The sequence below is a fragment of the Neodiprion pinetum genome, chromosome 2, assembly GCF_021155775.2.
Source record: "Neodiprion pinetum isolate iyNeoPine1 chromosome 2, iyNeoPine1.2, whole genome shotgun sequence".
NCBI lineage: Eukaryota > Metazoa > Arthropoda > Insecta > Hymenoptera > Diprionidae > Neodiprion > Neodiprion pinetum.
The window spans coordinates 27095472-27115536 of NC_060233.1; the positions used below are offsets into that span (position 1 = coordinate 27095472).

Here is a 20065-nt window from a genome sequence, read left to right on the forward strand (position 1 = left end):
TTTAGTTGGTGCAACTTGTAAATTATTGTAATAACCAAGTAATCGTTTCGCCGCCCGTGTACGCTGTACTTAGTTGATCGTAGCATTTTTTTTTTTTTTTTTTTTTCTTTTTGATTCGACGACTTTCTCCTCTCAGTGCACATACGACCTTATATCGTTACGGCCGATATCATTCTTTGAGAACGTATAAAATTTTTACAATTCTACCCGAAATCGACAAACCTAACGTCGCGATAAGGTTTTTGCGTCGTTGACGAAAAAACAACACAAAAACGGCGGATGCGATCCCAAACCATTTATAGATGTGACGAATAAAAACATATTTTAGTGCACTGAGAGAAATTTCATTTGTTACAGTAACTGGAAGAATTCGGTAAAACAGGTATCGTTAAAAAAAAAGTGTTTGAATATTGTTGGAATTAGGAAAAACCAGGTACGCCTAACCATTTTGGGCTATCGTCGATCCTTTTTTGGTTATTGCAACGCAAAGTCAGTTTGTGAGGTTTAGTCTACTTTTTTAGTTAAATAAGGCTTTAACGTCGATTTATTTTTGCACAAGTATTAAATTTTCACAACAGTTACGAGAAAATATAGCAACAGTGATCGTAATGAAAAAGAATAGTAACGGATACCAGACTAATTTTCATTTTCTACCTAGAACTATATATTTCGAATGCGGTGAAAAATGAAAATAGTTGAGGAACCAAAAATTTCTCTCATTATGCCGAAAGGGCTTATCCGCCAAACATACGAGCTTTTATCCTTGTTTATTTTTTTTTTTTCTCAAACCACGGACTCGCGGGAAACGCGAGCACGTGCCTAGCAGGATCGTGGTGGGGGTTTGGTGGCGACTACCAACGAATATAGCATAAATACGAGTTGACGCATTGAAAACGGCACTCACCTCCTGACTCGGAGCGCTAGCGTGCGTAAGCCGCTCGGTAAAAGGGACGGTAACTCACAGTGTGACCCAAGACACGGAGCTTGCGGTACCTACGTCGACGAGAATCGCGTGTTCCATACCTGCGAATGTGTGTTAACGAAAAGAATTTTTCCGACATTGAAGTTGACGACAATCTTCCAAGAGTATCGAAATACTGCAGAGCGAAAACGTGAGATATTGTGGCAGTCGAGGATTTCTTTAACAGAGAAATTATCGTCCAAGTGAACAGTGCTTGCCAAAATTCAGGCAAAAGTGGAATCCGTCCCGGTGGAATCGGCCATGGGCCTCGTTTCGTCCACTTTCGCCTCCTTGGCCATTCAATTGGCCTGGAATTGTCAGAGGCTTCTCGACCCTCAGTACAGGTTAGTGGAAACTTTGGGATTTAACGAGTTTAAACCGTGCCGACGTGCCGGCAACGATATCTCGTAATCAATTTTCCGGAATTACAACTGGGTTGATACCAAAACGAAGCAGAGAATTCACGCGGATTAATTTTGTTGCGAGTGTAAAAGAATAGAGAAAAAAAATAAATAAAAAATAAATAAATAATAAAAACCCAAGATCTTGAAAACGTTAATCCGAAGCACGAGGCCCGATATCTCTTCTTGACTTTGCACAACGTGATAAATGATAAATTGAAACGGGAACAACAAAAATATGAGCAGCGATAAAACAAGCCATGCTCATGGTCATCTGAAACTGTAGTGGTGAACAATTTAAGACTTACGATCGGCCGACAATTGTCGAACGAGAAGCAAAGCATCGTGATGATGAGATGATAGTTTTTGCACAATCAGTGCTAGAGTTCGTTTTGTTTATCGTGCTTAACCAAATGTCAGAGCTCCCGAAGTCGTAAAGTAACGATTTATCCTGAAGATTTATCGTTACAGTGACGTCACTAATTTCATGCTCGTATTTGTGGTAGGGAAAGGGACCCGCGAGTGATAGTCGAAGACCACGTCTTCGTGTCAGCCCGCATGGTCACTTTCTCTGCAGGCGAAACCACCGGTTGAACTTATCTCATTCGGCTAATAACCGTTAGATATATCGCCTCGTAGAACGTATTTAATGTCTCTGCGTATCTTCGTCAGTGTTTACACCGTCTGGGATATTATAAGAATTGAACAAACAGTTCAATTCGATGACCCGTTACCAAGTTTCTTCTTTATTTACCACATTCCATGACTGATTCCACCACGACACTGAGATAAGCCTAATGGTTGCACGTATTCCGACCTGGTCGAAAGTTGGAAAGGAAAAGTTCCAGGAAGATCCCGCAGTTCCATTAGAGTCATTGAATTACTGTCAAAGTTAGTTTTCGTGAGATTACGAACGATAATCGAGAATGTCGGGACTGCTTGATGTGTTGACAGACTTTTCGCAAGCTTCTGTTATTCCATTCATACAATTCGAGCTTTGGAGTGAAGCTTGACGAAAGAAATTGTGAAATGAGGTGAACTCCTCAAGCCCAAACAAGCCAAGTTTTTTCAGTACCTGTTAAGCATTGATTCTTATTTTTAGTGCCAGATGAGGACGGCGTGCATTTTATTTAAACGATGAAAACATTCGTTTTGGTTTCGGTTGAAAATATGCTCAAACTAATTGGAAACATTATAATTAGGTCTACGCTCTTAATCGCTAACTCGTTGTTCTCAATAATACGGGATCGGAACATCAAAACAACTCGCAAATAATATTGACATTTCAATAATAAAATCTCGTGGATTAAAGTTTTTTCATCTCAACAACTTCGCTTAATTATCGTACGATTTTTAGCGGACCTTCGACGATGCGTGGAAACTTTTATAAACCTTACATATTTTTTCCAACTGTACAGCGGTATTCACTCGATTCCATATGGGTTGATAATCGTTTCTACACTCAATGAAAGACTTTGAAACTCAAGGTGCAAACCCAGTTCACCTTCACTTTTAACCGAAGGAAAATTTCATTTCCAATAAAAGTCGCTGCTCGCGTATTTAGCGATTGAAGTAACTTCTACGTATGCTTACCAAGTAAAAAATAGTTTGCCGGAACGTTGGTTCAGTTATCCGTGACCTTGATCAAAGTTACCAAGTTCCAATAACATCATCTTGAGCATAAGTGGGTAGAAAACATCAGTGATGAAATATTCTTTGCAGCGATTGGTAACCACCAAGTTTCATTTCGGTGATAGGTTTGATAGGTACAATTTAAAGCCATCATTTTTTCATCCTTCCATCACAGACTTCATCGCTTTTGTAAAGTTATCGCAAGTGAGCATATAACCACGTTATTTCCAGCCAGGATTTTCTGTTCAAAGCCATAAATTTTTTTCCACGTTGTGAAATTTTGCCTGATGTATGAATTTTTCAATTTCTAACCAGGATTACTCGCGATTTTCGCTACAGATCTGTTTCTGGCGATAGACCAAAAACGCTAACTCAAAGCATAAATTTCGTCCACACGAAAGCTTGTACGAACAGTTCGCCAGTAAATAGTTTTAATAATTCTGGCACAGAAACTCGTGGCGACTGAACGTCCGATATAGAAGTTCGATCAGGCACGCTTTGGCGTTTCGGAAATCACAATCTCAAAAATATTTCAGTTTAACAGTGCTAAAAAAAATTCCTACAACATCTCACCATTAAATATACGTTATTATTATCGTTACCGAAAAAAGTCTCTCGTATCGTTACCCTAGAATGGATATGTTATACAGTGTATTTACTATCTGACGTTCTTAATGAACGGTAATATTATAATTAAAGTGTACGTCATCGGCGTGTAGGAAAACATTGGATTTAGTTTTCAGCGCCACTACAATTGTTGGATGTAGACTAGGCCGATAGTTCCTGAGGTCAATCGTGATGGGTATAATGACCGACAATTTTTCGTAAACTGTTTCATCCTTCACCTAGACGTATTAGTAACAATTCCCCGGAAGGCCGTTAGGGCTCACTGAATGCTATCTGACAATTTTCAAAGCGATAGCTGAACTTTTTCATGCTCGGTAAAATCTACGCGGATACTTCTTTACAAATACCCAAATTAAAGTTGTAATTTGTCTTGTATAATTTTTTACCAATAGCTGAACGTTAGATTCAAAGTAAACTTTATTTTTTAATCGTTCTGTACTGTACGCATATAATTTGAAAATCAACTTCTCGGCAGAGAGAAAATTCTTTATACATACACGTCTTTACTTCAATTATCACTATTAAATAAATATGTTGTTTGAAAAGCACGTAATGTAATTGTTTCGAAATAATAAGTATTCTCCGCGACTTGAATTAACGTTTCCATAATTATCAAATCAAGCTTTTCTCTACAGATCAGCAAATTGTTTGAGAATGAGAATCCAACTAGTATTCTCATTTTCCACTTGTTTGAAATAGAACAAACGAACCATGAAGCACCGGCTTCCAAACCCGAAGGTGCTACTGAAGCTAAATTAATTTTAGTTGGAGCCAGATCCGGAGCACGCACAAAAAAAAAAAAAAAAAAAATGGAAAACGAACCCTGAACTTGAAACAAAAATGTCAAGTAAGTTATGCAACATGTTAGAGTGATATCACTTGATTGCAACATTTTCTTCGTACGAAATATCTGAGTTATTTCTCGAATTTTGACGAGTGAAGTTTCATTTTCTAACAAAGGCGAATGAATTATCCAATTTCAGTCAAGATTGATTTTCTTCTCACATTCCTGTATTCTTCGATAAATCATAAATTCGTTACTTACGAACCGTGCGTAGATTTCGCACGCATATATCCCTAGAGTTTTTTCTTTCTTCTTTTTATAACTTTTATTTATTTATTTGTTTTTTTCATTAGACCCGTTCTTTCTATTTCGTATCAAACGAGAAGCTGAAAGAGAAACCTACGCTATAAGGTCATTTATTTACAATAAAAAGTTTCTATAATTGGTTTTGCGATAAAATAAAAATGGCGCGACAACGCAAGCTCGCCGGCAATGAGATTATCATTTCCCCTAAGGTTCTCTTAGATAATTTCCTACGCGTAAATAAACCCGCGTTACCGAAGTAACGCAAACCGGCGTGATAACGCGATCGAGTATCGATCACAACGATCGCGTGGATCCACGCTTTATTGCGAGGGTATAGTTATCGGAATACCTTGCGGTTGGTTGTGAACTTGAGAGCTCCAGGGGATTCGAAATCCGCGTTAGCTGGCGACAAATTTAAAAGTAACTAAAAATATACCAACCAACTTTATACAAGCTGCTGCTGCTACTCGAGTAGGTACAGATCGTTACACAAGAGCGTTTGTGTTGGTGGTGGACGTGGCCTACGCCTACACCACGTCTCGGTAGGAGATCAGCCTCTCTAATTTCAGTCCGTTCCAGTGCGTCCGCACTCGGTGCGAGTAAACAGATGGCTTATTTATGCGCGCAATTTTTAATCCAGGAAATTTGTGTGCGTTCTCAGTTATTCGTCTTCTACTTTGATTATGATAATGCCAAAATTCGCACAGAATTGCTCTTGATCAATTTGTACAAGGTCAATTTGTTGATAGAATTTTAGGATTCTTTTTTCCGTGAGCAAAACTAGCTCGAAACTCGTTCCTCGTCCTGTCTAAACGACCATGCGTTGGTGTATATGAAGCGAAGAACAAAATGTTCAACATCAAGTTTTAACGGTAACTCGATAACTTAACATCGTTTTTTGAGCGCACCAGCGACAATGATTTATTGATAAATCACTTTTTCACGCGGTTGAATTCATTTTCACGGATAAGAAACGGTAGAGACGTCTTCTGGTGTGAACAAGTTGAAATTTTCTTTCAAACCCCGGGTACTGTGGAACCTTATTAATCCATACAAGCACACTTTTACGGGCTCTGCCAGGTTCGAGGAGAAAGCCTTATTGGTCGGTATGAGCACGGAAATCAATTGATGGATATCGTACAAGTCATGTCGTACACACGGTTGAGTACAAGTGTGCGCATAAGACGAAGGCCAGGCGGCGTGATATCGCTTTGTTGGGGCTATTAGCAATTCATTGGTTTTATTGAACAGCTCGATATGCTTGATTGCTCGCAAAGCTGGGTGTGTTTTTTGTATACCGTGTCACGTATTTGGATCAGAACCCGACTTATTTCACGTGTGCAAACGCACTCCGACTGACATCCGATGTACCCCGCATTGTAAACATATTTCGAACACTCATTCCGCAGTTGAATAAGCCCTGCGCGTGCGTGTGTGCTTAGCGTGTGACAATAAACTGTAATTATATTGCAGAGGTAAACGTCGATACTGGAATGAGAAAAGAGAAATGGGAATTATAGACGCCAACGCGGAGCAAACCCAGGCAAAATTTTTCACCCGAAACTCAAAGTCGCGATCTTCTATCTTCGTTTATCATTCTCTGGATGTCCGAATTCAACGTCATGGCAGTGCAGACGTTAGCATAGAATTGTTTGACTGCTTGAGTCAGGAAGCAGGTGAAATTAAGGCGGTAAAAAAAGAAGGGCTAAACATCGAAGAATTTTTGTTTTCTATTGAATGTAAAAATAAATAACGCGTTTCGCTGTGTTGAAGATGACCGAGGAATGTCGACGTGAAGCCGCGTACACAACAGGTGATACTCGTGCGTGTCTATATTTACAATGAAACAAGAGCGTAGAAAAACAGAACTAGAAGAGAAAAAATAGAATTACAATAGCGCTGAAAAGTATTTTGACAAAGATAGTAATTGAGTTAATTACATGCAAGTATAAACTACAAAAATCAATAATTTTATTTGTTAAAAGAAATTCGATGTTCTACATAATTGTTAAAAATTAACCAGAAATCATTTTAATGCCCGCTAATTAACCGCCAATTTCATGGAAAGTCATAATTTTCATGAAAATAATCGTAGACAAGTGTTTCGAAGAAACGATTGTATATTTGAAAAGCGTATCCGAACAAAACTCTCGTATTGTAAGATTTCTGTGCATGGTTAATTTTCATTTGAACATGAATAAACGAATTTTTCTTAGATATTGTACTAAATTTTTGAATCACTGCTTCAAAACCTCGAGGAAATCTATCGGAGTAAATCATTTTGAAAAAACGTGTTCCAAAAATGAGCCTGGAATGGAAATTGCAAAGATTTTATGTCGTGGCTTGACGATATACCAGTCCAGTAAAAAAAAAACGATGAAAGCCAACGAAAAAAAAAATTATCAAATGAAGGTTCAAGTGGAGAAATTAATCTTGATTGAATTGAATCTCGATCTCAAGACTCTCTCCTTCGCGAATAAAAAATTCAATTTCGACAGGTTTAGAAAGCTTGTACATTATTTCACCTTTTTTCAGTGTCGATAGATCAGTCTCTTTTTGTCAATGAATTCTGTACAAATCACCTGATATGAATCTTTGATTACCTCAATACGGTGTCCAATAAAACATCACTTAAGTCGTGCCAACAATAGCTTCTGAGGAAGTAATTTGTGTCGAGCGATTTGGAGGAGATTTTCATTTTACGTCTGAAATGAGCTGGAATCTATTCAGAGACGGACTGAGACAAGTGTTTTTTTGAATTACAAAAATCATGAAATAATTAGGAAACTTTTCTGAAATAATCGAGAATGGAGTTCCTCGAGTTAAATACTGTGTACATCAAATTTTTTTCCTGTCGCGAAAATATTGATTTAATCGTGTTGAATTTGATCGAAGTTTGCCTCGTCGTTTGCTCTTTTGGATGCTTTTTTGCTGAGTCTGCATTCCAGACACATCATTATTCATTTTCTTGGTTTGTTACACTTCTGCTCCTGCCACGCGGATGTTTGATGATGAAGAAACATCGCTCACTCCCACTTCTTGTGCGCTTTGTGCACCGAACCGGTGCGTTCCACGCCTCCTAATTCGATTCGAACCGTGAGTCCGTACAACATAACACGTGAGCTAGCGAGCAACGTTTCATGCGAGTGAAGTCTACGAGGAAACATGCGTGGGTATAAGTGCGTCTATTCTTAACATCAATTATACTCAATTAAAGTGGCCAAGCAGCGGCAAAAGTGTCCCTGCAGCCTGCAATGCCACGCTACTCAGAGCACACGAGGTGTTCTTAAACACAAAGTGATTCGGTGCACGTACCTACTTGCGTACGATATTGTACATGGCAGTGGTAGGTACAAAACGGCAGCGATATAGTCTAGAGATGACGACAGAGCAGATTCTCTCCTGATAAGTCGTACGACACTGTATAACACATGTGACGATTCGTATTCTTAAAATGAAAATTGAACGTAGTCATCGTGACTTGTACGTTCTCCACGCCAATCCTCGTCAACCCGATGATTAACACGCCTCATCGAGTTTTCTAAGCAATTAAATGAGACGTCGCACATCGTTCGAAATGTTTTCGCACAAGTTTGATCGGTAACTTCTAGTCTGAATGTTATACCCCGAGGATTCCATCTCGACGTAATCGACGGTATATAAGTATTAAGTCACCGATTGGAACGTAATCTCGTACCAATTGAAGGAGATCGATGATGGTGAACGGGGATTCATCGATGTGAAGAATACGAATGGTCGAGTGAACGAGATAAAAGATGGAAAAAGAGCTGGGACCTTGGAAGTTGGAGAACTTGAGACCTTGACGTGTCGATGTGACCGAACCGAGATGTCGTGAAGTCCGAGGCGGTCAAGAATGTCCGCGGACAGCGTACAGACCGATCATGATATGGTTAGATGACTGGACGCGTGTAGGGAGTTTGTCCACTTGAGCATAACGTAATATCTATACTCGTAGACGGTTGTTGTTGGTGTGTGTTGATCGTGTTCGGTGCTCGTGCACCCGGCTGGTCTCTCGTCTAGTTGGCGCGTCTTGGGACTGATTGTGAGTTTGCGGATCCGGCAAGTTACGCCCACTGCACACCGCGTCTCGTATAAACATGTCTCCGATGTTGTACCGGCTGTATAGTAAACGGCAACGGTGATCAACACTTGAGAAGAACTTTTATAAATCTAGATTGATAGATGCACAGACAGACAGGACGACAGTTACAACGATGTTTTCGCGCCGTGATGCGAGTCCAGAGAATTTATACAACAATAGAACAGCGGCGTCGTGTTCAAGGTTCACTGCTAATAAAAGTCTTGGAAACTTGAGAAAGATTTTAAACACGGATTATGCAACGATGTTCCTAATTATCAAACGCTGTCTCGTGTCCTTTTATGGAAACCAGAAGTAGTCCTGGGTGCAGTAGCGATTCAGTGGCGACTTCCGAGGTCAACCGCTCGTAGAATGAGGTTTATATACTGTCGATAAGAAATCATCTGAATCGTGTGGACAAATTTAACGCTATTCGAAGTGAGCTACCTATAAAAGACCTAATTGAAACCGAACTGTAATTCTGACAAGTTTATTGCCGTTCGACTCGAATAAGTTAGCAATAATACACACTTGATCGCTTCTCAAAAAGATTCCGAGTTACGCGTAAGAAGGCACGCGAGATTAGGCAAAATGGTTCCAAGCTGTTGGATGCTAGATGAAGTCACATGATCATGAAAGGCCAGTTGAAGTCACGCGAAGCTGTTCCAAGTCATGCTATTATAAAATCAGGTGAAGTTATATAGAGCAATTTGGATTCGTTCAGACAATAAAATTCTTTCAAACCTTTTGATCTGTAAAAGAGGTGTACGTTAAGTCAGAGGAATATAAGCTGATCACGAAAATTGAGATAATGAAATAATTTATCTTCTGATTTTAATGACCGGTTAAGAAACCGAACTATTTCAAAGGGAATTCAGAGTTTTTGGAAACACTGTAAACATACAGAGCAATAACGAATATTCAAATCACATATTATCGACGTGTTTTTACTTAATATAGTTATTCTTGTTTACTGCCAAACAAGTCGTACTAGAACAGTAAATGAATGGGAGGTATTTCAGAACCACACCAGCTTCATGCGTTGCGAATCGATTCGCGCACGATCGGAAATAAATGTGAGATCGGGAACAAAGTAGAAAAAGAGAACATTGGACATGAGCATGCGAAGAAGGCGATGTGTGGATGTTTTGTAAGCGTGTTGGATCTGTGGGCAAAGGTCCTAATTGTACAGCAAGGGTATTGGAAACGTTAATTATTGAACTTGTATATGAATTGTGTTAATGAAGGCTTCGAATGTTTTCTTGTTTCGCTGAATACCACGTTGTGTGTCACCTGGTACATGAATTTCGGGAATTGATACTCAGCTTTTTTTCACGTGGAATGCGGAATCCAATTGACATTCATTTTTGGGTAAAGGTGCCTCTTGTAAAAATGCGCAACACGAAAGTCGCACTGTACTGATAATCCAATTTAAAGGTCAACGCCTTACTTTCCAATAAATTTAAGTTCTAGTGTTTAAAGTGATATGCCAATCAAAGTCGTGTGTGATGGCCTTGCTCGAGTGCACATGCATAACAAGTATCCGTGAATCACCATGCGACGTAAATCGAATACTTAAGTGGTAGATGGAGTATTCCATAATTAGTCGATGGAATCCGATGGACACCTGCGTTAAAGGCCAGCGATAATCTACCTTACGTAACAGGACGATATTGAGAAACGTATCGCCAAAAAAGGGCCCTCGCTAATTTCTCTGTTCAGGAGCAAGAAGTGACGACTCGTAACTCGGGGCAAAGACCCATGTCGCTGGTATACACGTCATTCTTGTACCCGGAACATACGTGAGCAAGGCACGATTGTGTGGTCCAACTCGGTTCAACCAATCTCAGTCAACTTCAACACGAGCATTCAGCTCTACTCACGACGAGTGCGAGCGCACCGGATTGTACTTGGACGTTTTGCCGATTCATAAGCAAGCAGCAAACGCACAGATAGATAACCACGCAGTCACTATCTCGTAAAACTGAGGTTTAATAACTGTTTGCAAAAAGATGATAAGCGAAGTTCGAATACAGAGAAAAAGTAAATCAGATCTCGATGAAGAGCTGTTCGTTTAATCTCCGCAAGAATTGCTGCGGACTTCTATTTCGGGTTCGGTCCATGTCAATTTAACCCATTCTCGGTCAGGGTTCATCAAACTGCCCTTAACTCGCAAGACGCAGCGGCTGCTTCTCACTTAACCATTTGTCAGCTCTTTTTGTCGGGTCCATATAATACGAGTGGAAAAAATTCCAGCGACGAAACGAAGAACTAAATTACATTCAATCTACCGAACGAATGTTACGGTGCATAATTTATAATACCCGGAATTACATCATGTCGATATTCAAAGAGCAAGCGTGCAGCCGTGATTGGATACCGAAATAGAAACCGCGTCACGAACGAAAAAAGCCAGACAGATATTATTGAGTGTATAGTGTATCCATAACGGTTCGCACAAAGCATTCGTGCGAGGTCGAGTTGTCACAATCACGTGAATGAATCAATCCCCGTAAGCTTTTCATTCTTATCAGAGCTGAAGAAAGATCTCTTTTCATGCCTAACCAGACACAGTGAGGCAAGGGCCAAGAGCCAAGAGGTTAAAAGGACAATGCGGCGCCGGTTCCACGAGCACAATAACTCGCACGGTACACCAGACGAACAGCCTGCACTAAAAGCATGTGGCTGATAACGACATTTACTAACTCAGACCCAAACTCGTCATCCGTCGGAGCCTTTGACCCTGGGCCTAAGACGAGATTGAAATATTGGTAGGGCTACTTGGGAGCTAGCGACTTCTCGAGATCCTTCCGCGTTAGCTGATCATGCAAGATTCACGAATCACAAGCCATATTTATGCATTTTACAATCTTGTAACATTCGCAAAAAAGTTATCATCGTCTCGTTCATTCTCTAAAAGACCATAATGAGATGTGTTGTTCGGATTTACAGATGCGTAGAGTTGAAACGAGCTACAGAATCGCCGTCACCGGACAACCAGAAGCTGGGTCATACGGTTGACCATGAATCGCAGCGGCCAACCACAGTCGTCGACAAACGGAGTCCAGTAACCCACCTGAATCAGAGGACACGTGTGATTAACCGTCAACGATACAGGAAGAGACCTGCCAGCTTCGACACTGCGATGATAGCGAATCGGTGCGACAACCCGTCGGCCGTTCGTGTCACCTGCGTCGTTACTTCAACCCCGAGCTTGAAACGCAACCCTCAGCCCCAGTTCTGGGACGTCACTTCTTCCTCGGGCTGCTCTTCAGACTCCGGATCGTATTTGGGTGAGTTTAAATATCCGAAATCCCAAATGACCTTGTATAATTTTTGACCACGCAGAATTTTTTCAGATCTTCGACGGCTGTAATCCAGCTAAAGTTTCAATCTGAGTTTACCGAAATGAATTTCCATGAATAGTATCGGATTCCGTAGAGTTGACAAATTTCGTGAAGCATTTGCAAAAATCAGAGAATTGCCAATTACAGGACTTCTTGATTTGGCAAAATTGTTATGAATATGCGCATTGCCAATCAATGAGACATCTTTGTTCGTTACAGATTCGGATTCGGACGTGGAAGATCGTCTGAGCGGATCATTCGCGGTAAATAAACACGAAGAAACTGAGGATGAGAAAACTTTTTCGATGTCGGCAGAAGAAGAGGCGGCCTTGAGGATGACAGTGGGTCGAGGTCACTTCAGCAGGTCAAAAAAAGACAGATTCCTCAATCATTTGAGGTTGGAAAAACGGCTCAACGGTCTGAGCGATAACTTCTGTGGAGCAAATCACCGTGGCCGTGGTGGTATAACAGGCAGACGTTACTCTGGGGATCTGTACAGGGTCTTGTACTAGTCTAGATTCAGAATTTTACCACGGAATATGCCCTATGGAAATTAATCGAGTAATCCAAAACGGTTGTGATACCGGAGGTGAGCACTTTCTCAGTTATTTGGATGAAACGATAGCTGTTTCGGCACTCAAGGATCACGTGACGAATGTGAGGATGGAGGAACTTGAGTGTGATACAAGTTCCAATCCAACATCTTCACATACTTGTGCGAATTGTACAGTGTTCATTGAGCAGCCGAGACTTGTGCAGATAAGTGTTCATCTCTGATGCGTTATGCGGGGTTTGATTTACAAGGCGAGTACGGGTCAGTAGTAAAAGCCCTAACGAGGCCAAGAACGAAGCCTGCGATAAAGCGATACTCGAACCACATATACGACTGTGTGGGTGCAAACGATTCTTGGGAAACTTTGTTCCACATTCGAAATTTTGTGACGTTAATTTCTCGATCCTAGAATGGTAACGGCTTCGCAATAGCGATGACAACTGCATGGACAAATTCGCGTCATTCGATGAAATTTACGACCAGTCGTCACTTCTGTACAGTACATACAGTCAATCAGCGCAAAGCCAATTCTCTGTCTATTTGGTTCTTCAAAGTGATCTGATATTTAACACGATTGTTTTGCCCCTTGGTCCTGAAACGTGACGCGTGCGATACCTACTCGACGAACGTGGTTGCGAGCTATGCGAACTTGAGACCATTTACAATCGTTCTGCATCATCGCGAATGCTCGCTATACATAGCTGGATACCTTCTTTAGGATATCAAAGTCGGTTTAGTGCAGGCGGATTTTTAATTTATCGAATCTCATACGTAGTATATACGTGTCATTGTAAACTGGTACTTTTAGGGCCTTCAGCCAAGGTTTACACACGATTGCTTTCAACCGGGCACCTTGAGTCGTTTTTTTTTTTTTTTTCTTTTTTTTTATCTCATCCTGTTTCTCACAGTTATCTTTGTTTCAAGACTTTAGATATGGCAGCGAAAAGCCGCTTTTATACGATAAGTAAACGAAACCGTGTGTCTGATGTTTGAACAAATGATTCTTCGGTCATTTCATATTTTATTTACATATACGTTATAACTGGTATTACGATTCATTATTTAATATATTTATACCCGGTCAGTTGAGTCAGAATGCCGCGTGTTCGATAAAAACTATTATAAAACGAACGTTACCTACTTCGAACTTTTCCTTTATTTCTTTTTTTTTTTTTCTCTCTTCTGTCTCTGTTTAAACTGTAATTTTCTTCGAACACGCGAATAAACACATGCTTGGCTAAATTGTGGGTCAATTCCGCACGACTAGCAACCACGTAAATTCACATAATACGGTAGGATACGACGAGTGCAAAAAATTAAAGCCTTATATAATTGCATTGTCTTAAAAATCATATATACAGTAGTCTAGGTATACTTATATGCTACGGTAATTGAAAATTTATAATCGAATCGAATTTAAGGTACGAAAGTACTCGTACAGTTGTAGAAGGGTGATTGAGCCAATACAAGAATGTATAATGAAATGAAAAATCCCATTGAATGAATAGAACTTACCATATATAAATAGTATCAAATATTTCATACGCTAGACGACATGTTCATTTATTGGCATAATCCCTTGATGATAAAAAAAGAAATGTTTACGTGTAGTATATCATGTAAATAGTGTCGCGATATCGACACAAAAAAGACTGCTTGAATAATTGAAAATAGTCTAATATTATATAGATTATGTTATTGCTAATTCTTCAAATATGTATTATAGGTATACCGAATTACTGCAGCGCGTTGTACATATGTACAATGGAAATTTTATAATAATCTTAACTATTATTATCCTCGCAAAAGATTTACATGTTTCAATATATTCTATGTAATCAATCCCATATATCATTATACACCCCGTGTTACGAACTGAATTCGAAAGAATGATTATTACTTTCTTGATGTCTATTTTTTTTTTTTTTTTATTTTCTTGCGAAATGAATCTGTTTCTATATTTGATAATAAATGTGTGTGAAAAATAATAACTCTGTGATGCATTTACACTGGTTAAAATTATTTCTAACCTGTTATGATTTTTTTTTTTTCTAATTCATCAAACCAAAATATACACGAAAGTTGAATCGTTGACGATTGCTGATTTGCATAAAACATAACAAATAGACGTTTAACTCCCAAGATTCTTATCAGCGCCAAGTAAAGTGAACGCAATGACGAATAAATTATTCGGAGATGAAGGCAAAAGGGGTAAACACTGCCCACACACTTGACGGATTCTTTAGGACCACCAAGGAAACTACGAAGATAATATTGTGACATTTTACCCTTATGTTATCGCAAAATGTGGATTATCGAAAGTTCTCGAGCTTATACGGATAAGGGAAATACCTAATTTGGTTAATTGTAAAATGAAACATAACACGCGACTCATTTTCACACGCACAATTCCCGCGGATATTTCACTTAAAATTTCACGTTTTCATGTGAGTAAAAAATTTGCGTCGCAATTTGGACACATGAGGTTCGTCTCGAGTGGTGTACACGCGTTTACAAAAATATATTCACACCAAACGTCGGTTCGTAGTAACACTATTCAGATGTAGCCTTGCGACCCACATTGCTTACTCTTCACCCGGAAGTGTTTTTCGGCCCTGAGACCTGCGAAAAGACCCTACGTTACTAAATTTATCGCCCATTCTTTGGCAGCTCAAGTTATACGCCGTGGCCCTGTAATTACCGCGCAACCTAACCTCTGACTTTTTCTTTCTCGTGAAAATATCAGCAGTTTACAAAGAGAGTAAAAAAACATTTAGGTAATAAAGCAATAGAAACATCGTGCCGTATGTTTACGTGTACAATATACATGTAATTACGATGCAAAGTATGATTTACGCTGGCAAATTAAACATAGTAGACGTTACAATTGCAGGTTCTATTACTGAATAATGTAGTTGATAATTGGCTTTTTACCGTAATATGGCTACTGGGTCAATTTTTATGCAAAGTTTAAATTATATTACGCTATTGAAGTCGAAAAGTACCCGAGAAGTACGTAATATTCAATAATGATAAGACACAATCAAATATTTTTGTAGGGTGCAAATCTGTTTAGGACCTCGTAAAGTGCACATTGGGGTGAAATTTAATATATCAGAGTAATACCGGTTGATTCGGAATTTGAAAATGTCCGTAATTTAATCGTGACGAATGAAATTGTCAAAAATTTATAACTTAACGACGATAACGAAACTACGAAATAACGTTAAGCAAAATGCTGTATCCCATCGGAACCGGGTCATTACTTTTTTTTCACTGAAGTAAATCTGAATTTTCCAGATACTAATTGAAAATAATGACAAGGGATTTAGTCAAGTTTGAAATCCTGAGCATCGTCCGAAGATAAATACCTATAACGCGTAATACGCGTGTGTTTCAACGAGTTCCTATAATTCCCGCAAGAGGCTCTGCGCAATGAAAAAAATAGGCGAACATTAGTATACACAGACTTGTTTATCAGGCTGACATTGCATATTTGTGAACTGCATATAACAATTTGAAAAGGGGTGTAAACGTTATTTACACGTGGTGGATTGTTCATTTGTCACCGGTAGAAGTCAAACGTTAAAATGTCCGCGGGATATAAAATAGTAATATTTCTATCGGTGTTTACATTCGGTTGTGAATACTCAGTGGCTGAGAACCAGAATCACGGCGGCCCTGAGCCCCAGATTCCAGTTGTTCTTTGGCACGGAATGGGTGAGTCGAATTAACGCTAAACATGAGAAAGAAAATATGTTCTTGAAGTAACATTTATCTCTAATCTCGCAAACAAGTCGAAACAAGTGACAAGCAACCGGCACCCGTGTCGTATACAATTCTAATTCATTGGTCTTTGCAATTTGCCCGTAAGATGCCAGCACAGTTTTCTTATTCGCATATACGATTCAGATTCTATCAATCTATTAAATATATCCCTATTGGTTCATATTGCGACTAATCTACATGTCCTTAGCTCTGCCCTCACAACCAGCGTGAAGTTTTACTCTGTTTACTTTGAACGAATCAGACTATGATGAGCTTTTGCGAGCTTGCTTTTCGAACTCTTTATCTACCGTTGTTGTGCGCTTCAGTGTGGCTTTCACTTCATGACTTCGTCGTTTTTGTCAGTCGGTAATGCAGACAATGTTACAGTCGGTCAGGCGGGTTTCGCGGTGTTCTTGTAAGTCGGATTGCCGCCCGACCAACAACAAAGGGGTAACTGTATCCAACGACGTTGCAAAAACCGGGGAAAATTTACCCAACTCCAACAATTTATCGGTGTTTTGATAATTACTGAAAAGCGGATGGATTCATAAGATAAAATTCATCGGACATAAGATGTTCAACTAATTTTGAATTATGAGCTTTTTAAATTATTCGAATCCTTTGGCCAAACAGAGATGCAACATGAACTGTTCACTTTAAAGTATTCTGTCACGTTTCTGTGTATTATAATTTATTAGTATAGTCATGTTCACATAAACATCATAAAAATCATTTTGCAGACTCATGTACCGATGCAATATTTATATTCCATTTGCAATTTCAAAAAGTTTCGAGAATACTATCTCGTTCTGTATAATTGAGAAATTCCGATTACTGATCAGATCAGATAAGTGATCTTTTTCCAGCCGTAATTAGAAAAGTGTCCAAACAGTCTAAACATACAAAATGATCGCATGGCTTCGCTGTTTGATAAATTTGACGAATTGTTTTGTTCGTCAAGTTCATTAGAACCAACGAATAGTTACGTAAATAATTATTGCAGGTGATAGCTGCTGCTTTTCTTTCAGTCTTGGGCAGATAAAGAAGATACTCGAAGTCCATTTAACTGGTGTATACGTTAAATCCATTCGTATCGGGGGTTCCGAAATCGAGGTACACCCAATAATTCACCAAACACGATTGTAACCTTTCATCACGCTCATTACAGTACTTGTTTTATAATTTTACTACCTTTAGTCACTCTTTGTAGGATGTTGAAAACAGCTTCTTCAAAAATGTAAACGACCAAGTTGCCGAAGCTTGTAATCAGTTGGCGCAGGACACCCGTCTTCAACGCGGCTACAACGCCATAGGATTTTCACAAGGAGGACAGTTTCTGTAATAAGATAATAACGATGAAAAATACTATACCTAAAAATATGACAACAACATTTTCAAAGGCTCCAATATCTAATCCGTATCTTAATATTGGTTACTCGTTTGAACAAGACGAGCGGTCGCCCAGAGGTGTCCCAACCCGCCAATGCTGAACCTCATCTCTCTTGGGGGTCAACACCAAGGAGTCTACGGCCTTCCACATTGCGCGTCCTTAGAGCACCGCCTCTGCGACTACTTGCGACGGATGCTCAACTATGCAGCCTATCTTAAGTAATGTTCTAATTGAAACGACTTAGGGTAACGTGTTGTCGAAGTCAAAAAGGTACGATGGTTTCTTAACAGCGTAATTTGAATTCAAGGGAGGTGCAACGCAAGCTGGTTCAGGCCCAATACTGGCACGACCCGCTGAAGGAAGATGAGTACAAAAAGAACAGTATCTTCCTCGCCGACATCAACAACGAGCTGACTTTGAATGAGGTAAGAATTTCGGTAAGCTGCAGATGTAGCGATCGTTAGTAAACAGAGCACGCTATACATTTGCCATCGCAGAAGCGTTGGATTGATAAAGAATCCTAAAATTAGTTGAGAAGCGTAGCTTGAAGCCCGAAAATATTATTGGCAAGTATTTTCAGAAGTGGATGTATGTGAGCTAAGATTTCTCGTGAGCAGGACTCGGCCAGTCGAACCGTGGAACGGATTTGGATGATATTTGCACGGGACACTGTTCATATGGCGAAGATATGCCAATAAAGTTTAGAGCCCAATTACACTGCCGGTTTCGAAACAGATATCGCTAACTCCGGCATTCTTCACGATATTCAAACAAATGCTAATTCAGTCAGATTATTTCGAGTAAACCCCGTTTGGATAGCCCAGATAGGACACCAGCGTTATTGGACAGAAAAAATAACTGAAAGCTGTATTGGTAACAAAATTAATCGGACACACTCCGATTGGACAACAAGATTTATTCAACACAGTCCGATTCGATACCGAGAATTGAAACGATTTCAAAAACTCCGATTGGACACCAGCGATTTTGGACACAGCACGATAAGACACTGCACATTGAATAAACTTTGACAGACCAAGAAATTGAATGAATCTTCAAACACTGGATTGAAACCAAAATTGTTAAGATATGGAAAAGTAGCCCAAAACTTCGTATTCGATTTTCATTCAGTGTATCCAGTTAACAACACTGTACAATTCTTCCAGTTCATGACATAGGGTGGTTACTAATGCTGCAGTGGAAAAAAAATCCTATGTCAGATAAATCTCTGTGTCCAATCTGTCTGTGACCAAGTAATCTCGTGTCCAATAATTCTAGTGTCCTACCGAGTGATGTTCAAATATCAAGCAAACCAGAACTAGGCGATCATGCTTGATGCACAAAAGCGGTGAGCCTGTTGGCTGAAACGGGTTTGTTTACTTCTGAATTCAGGACTACAGACAGAACCTTCAGAAACTCAAGAAGCTGGTGCTGGTAATGTTTGAGAACGACACAATGGTTCAACCACGGCAATCAGAATGGTTTGGATTCTACAAGCCTGGCCAATCCGTGCAACTTGAAACTCTTCAAGAGTCTGCCATCTACACAGAGGTATATACCTATTTTTATAACGTGCATCAAATTTTTCCATTCTCCGCATTATTTCAACCATCTTTTATTCACCGACAGGATCGTCTCGGTCTACGTGCCATGGACAAAGCCGGGAAGATTGATTTTTTGTCCATTGCAGTGGATCATCTTCAATTCACGGATGTTTGGTTTATCGAGAATATAATAAATAAATATTTGTCCGGGAATTCTTTCGAATTTTAATTAAATCTGTTCTCCACTCATACGGCTATGTGAACGGATTGATATATGTTTTTATAAAATAATTTTATACCAAAAATAAGATGAAACTCTTGATTGTAATACGACTATAAATAGAAATAACTTGTGAAGATCTTAATATACCTTATCGAACAAAATAAACATACTCATAAAGTAATACAAAAGAAATGAGTTCACGTGTGAATGTTATCTATAAATCTAAATATCTGCGTTCCAAATATTATAATTATCAAAGTGTTTAAATAATTATTATCAGCAGAAACCTAATGATGTATACACATAAATATCCAGCCGCTTATATCACGGTTCAACCCTACATTGATCGCGGAATTAAGCTTCAACACGTGGTTACAAGTAAATATTTTTACCAATGAACTGTTATATTAACGCTATGATAATTTAATAT

General features: G+C 39.3%; 2 protein-coding genes across 3 annotated transcripts; both read left to right on the forward strand.

Moving 5' to 3' along the window:
• Positions 1-915: 915 nt before the first annotated feature.
• LOC124211464 (uncharacterized) lies at positions 916-14715 on the forward strand. Of its 2 annotated transcripts, none has more exons than XM_046610535.2 (3): positions 916-1305; positions 11763-12103; positions 12377-14715. In XM_046610535.2, the coding sequence occupies exons 1-3, from the start codon at positions 1223-1225 to the stop codon at positions 12667-12669; spliced, it is 717 nt and encodes a 238-aa protein (XP_046466491.1). In that variant the 5' UTR covers positions 916-1222; the 3' UTR covers positions 12670-14715. The 2 variants fall into 2 exon arrangements, with proteins under 2 accessions (XP_046466491.1, XP_046466493.1); XM_046610537.1 differs by lacking the exon at positions 916-1305 and adding an exon at positions 7862-7890.
• Positions 14716-16155: 1440 nt separating this feature from the next.
• On the forward strand, positions 16156-19827 carry Ppt1 (Palmitoyl-protein thioesterase 1). Its single transcript, XM_046610534.2, has 7 exons — positions 16156-16430; positions 17482-17591; positions 17689-17816; positions 17928-18086; positions 18176-18293; positions 19261-19419; positions 19498-19827. The coding sequence occupies exons 1-7, from the start codon at positions 16301-16303 to the stop codon at positions 19639-19641; spliced, it is 948 nt and encodes a 315-aa protein (XP_046466490.1). The 5' UTR covers positions 16156-16300; the 3' UTR covers positions 19642-19827.
• Positions 19828-20065: the final 238 nt, after the last annotated feature.

Excerpts from the sequence above, each read along its gene's own strand:
- LOC124211464 (XM_046610535.2), top strand. The coding sequence starts at position 1,223 with ATGGGCCTCGTTTCGTCCACTTTCGCCTCCTTGGCCATTCAATTGGCC. Across the intron at positions 1,306-11,762 it reads CTTCTCGACCCTCAGTACAG|ATGCGTAGAGTTGAAACGAG; the intron begins GTTAGTGGAAAC and ends TCGGATTTACAG. Across the intron at positions 12,104-12,376 it reads AGACTCCGGATCGTATTTGG|ATTCGGATTCGGACGTGGAA; the intron begins GTGAGTTTAAAT and ends TGTTCGTTACAG.
- Ppt1 (XM_046610534.2), top strand. The coding sequence starts at position 16,301 with ATGTCCGCGGGATATAAAATAGTAATATTTCTATCGGTGTTTACATTC. Across the intron at positions 17,592-17,688 it reads TCGGGGGTTCCGAAATCGAG|GATGTTGAAAACAGCTTCTT; the intron begins GTACACCCAATA and ends CACTCTTTGTAG. Across the intron at positions 18,087-18,175 it reads AACTATGCAGCCTATCTTAA|GGAGGTGCAACGCAAGCTGG; the intron begins GTAATGTTCTAA and ends TTTGAATTCAAG.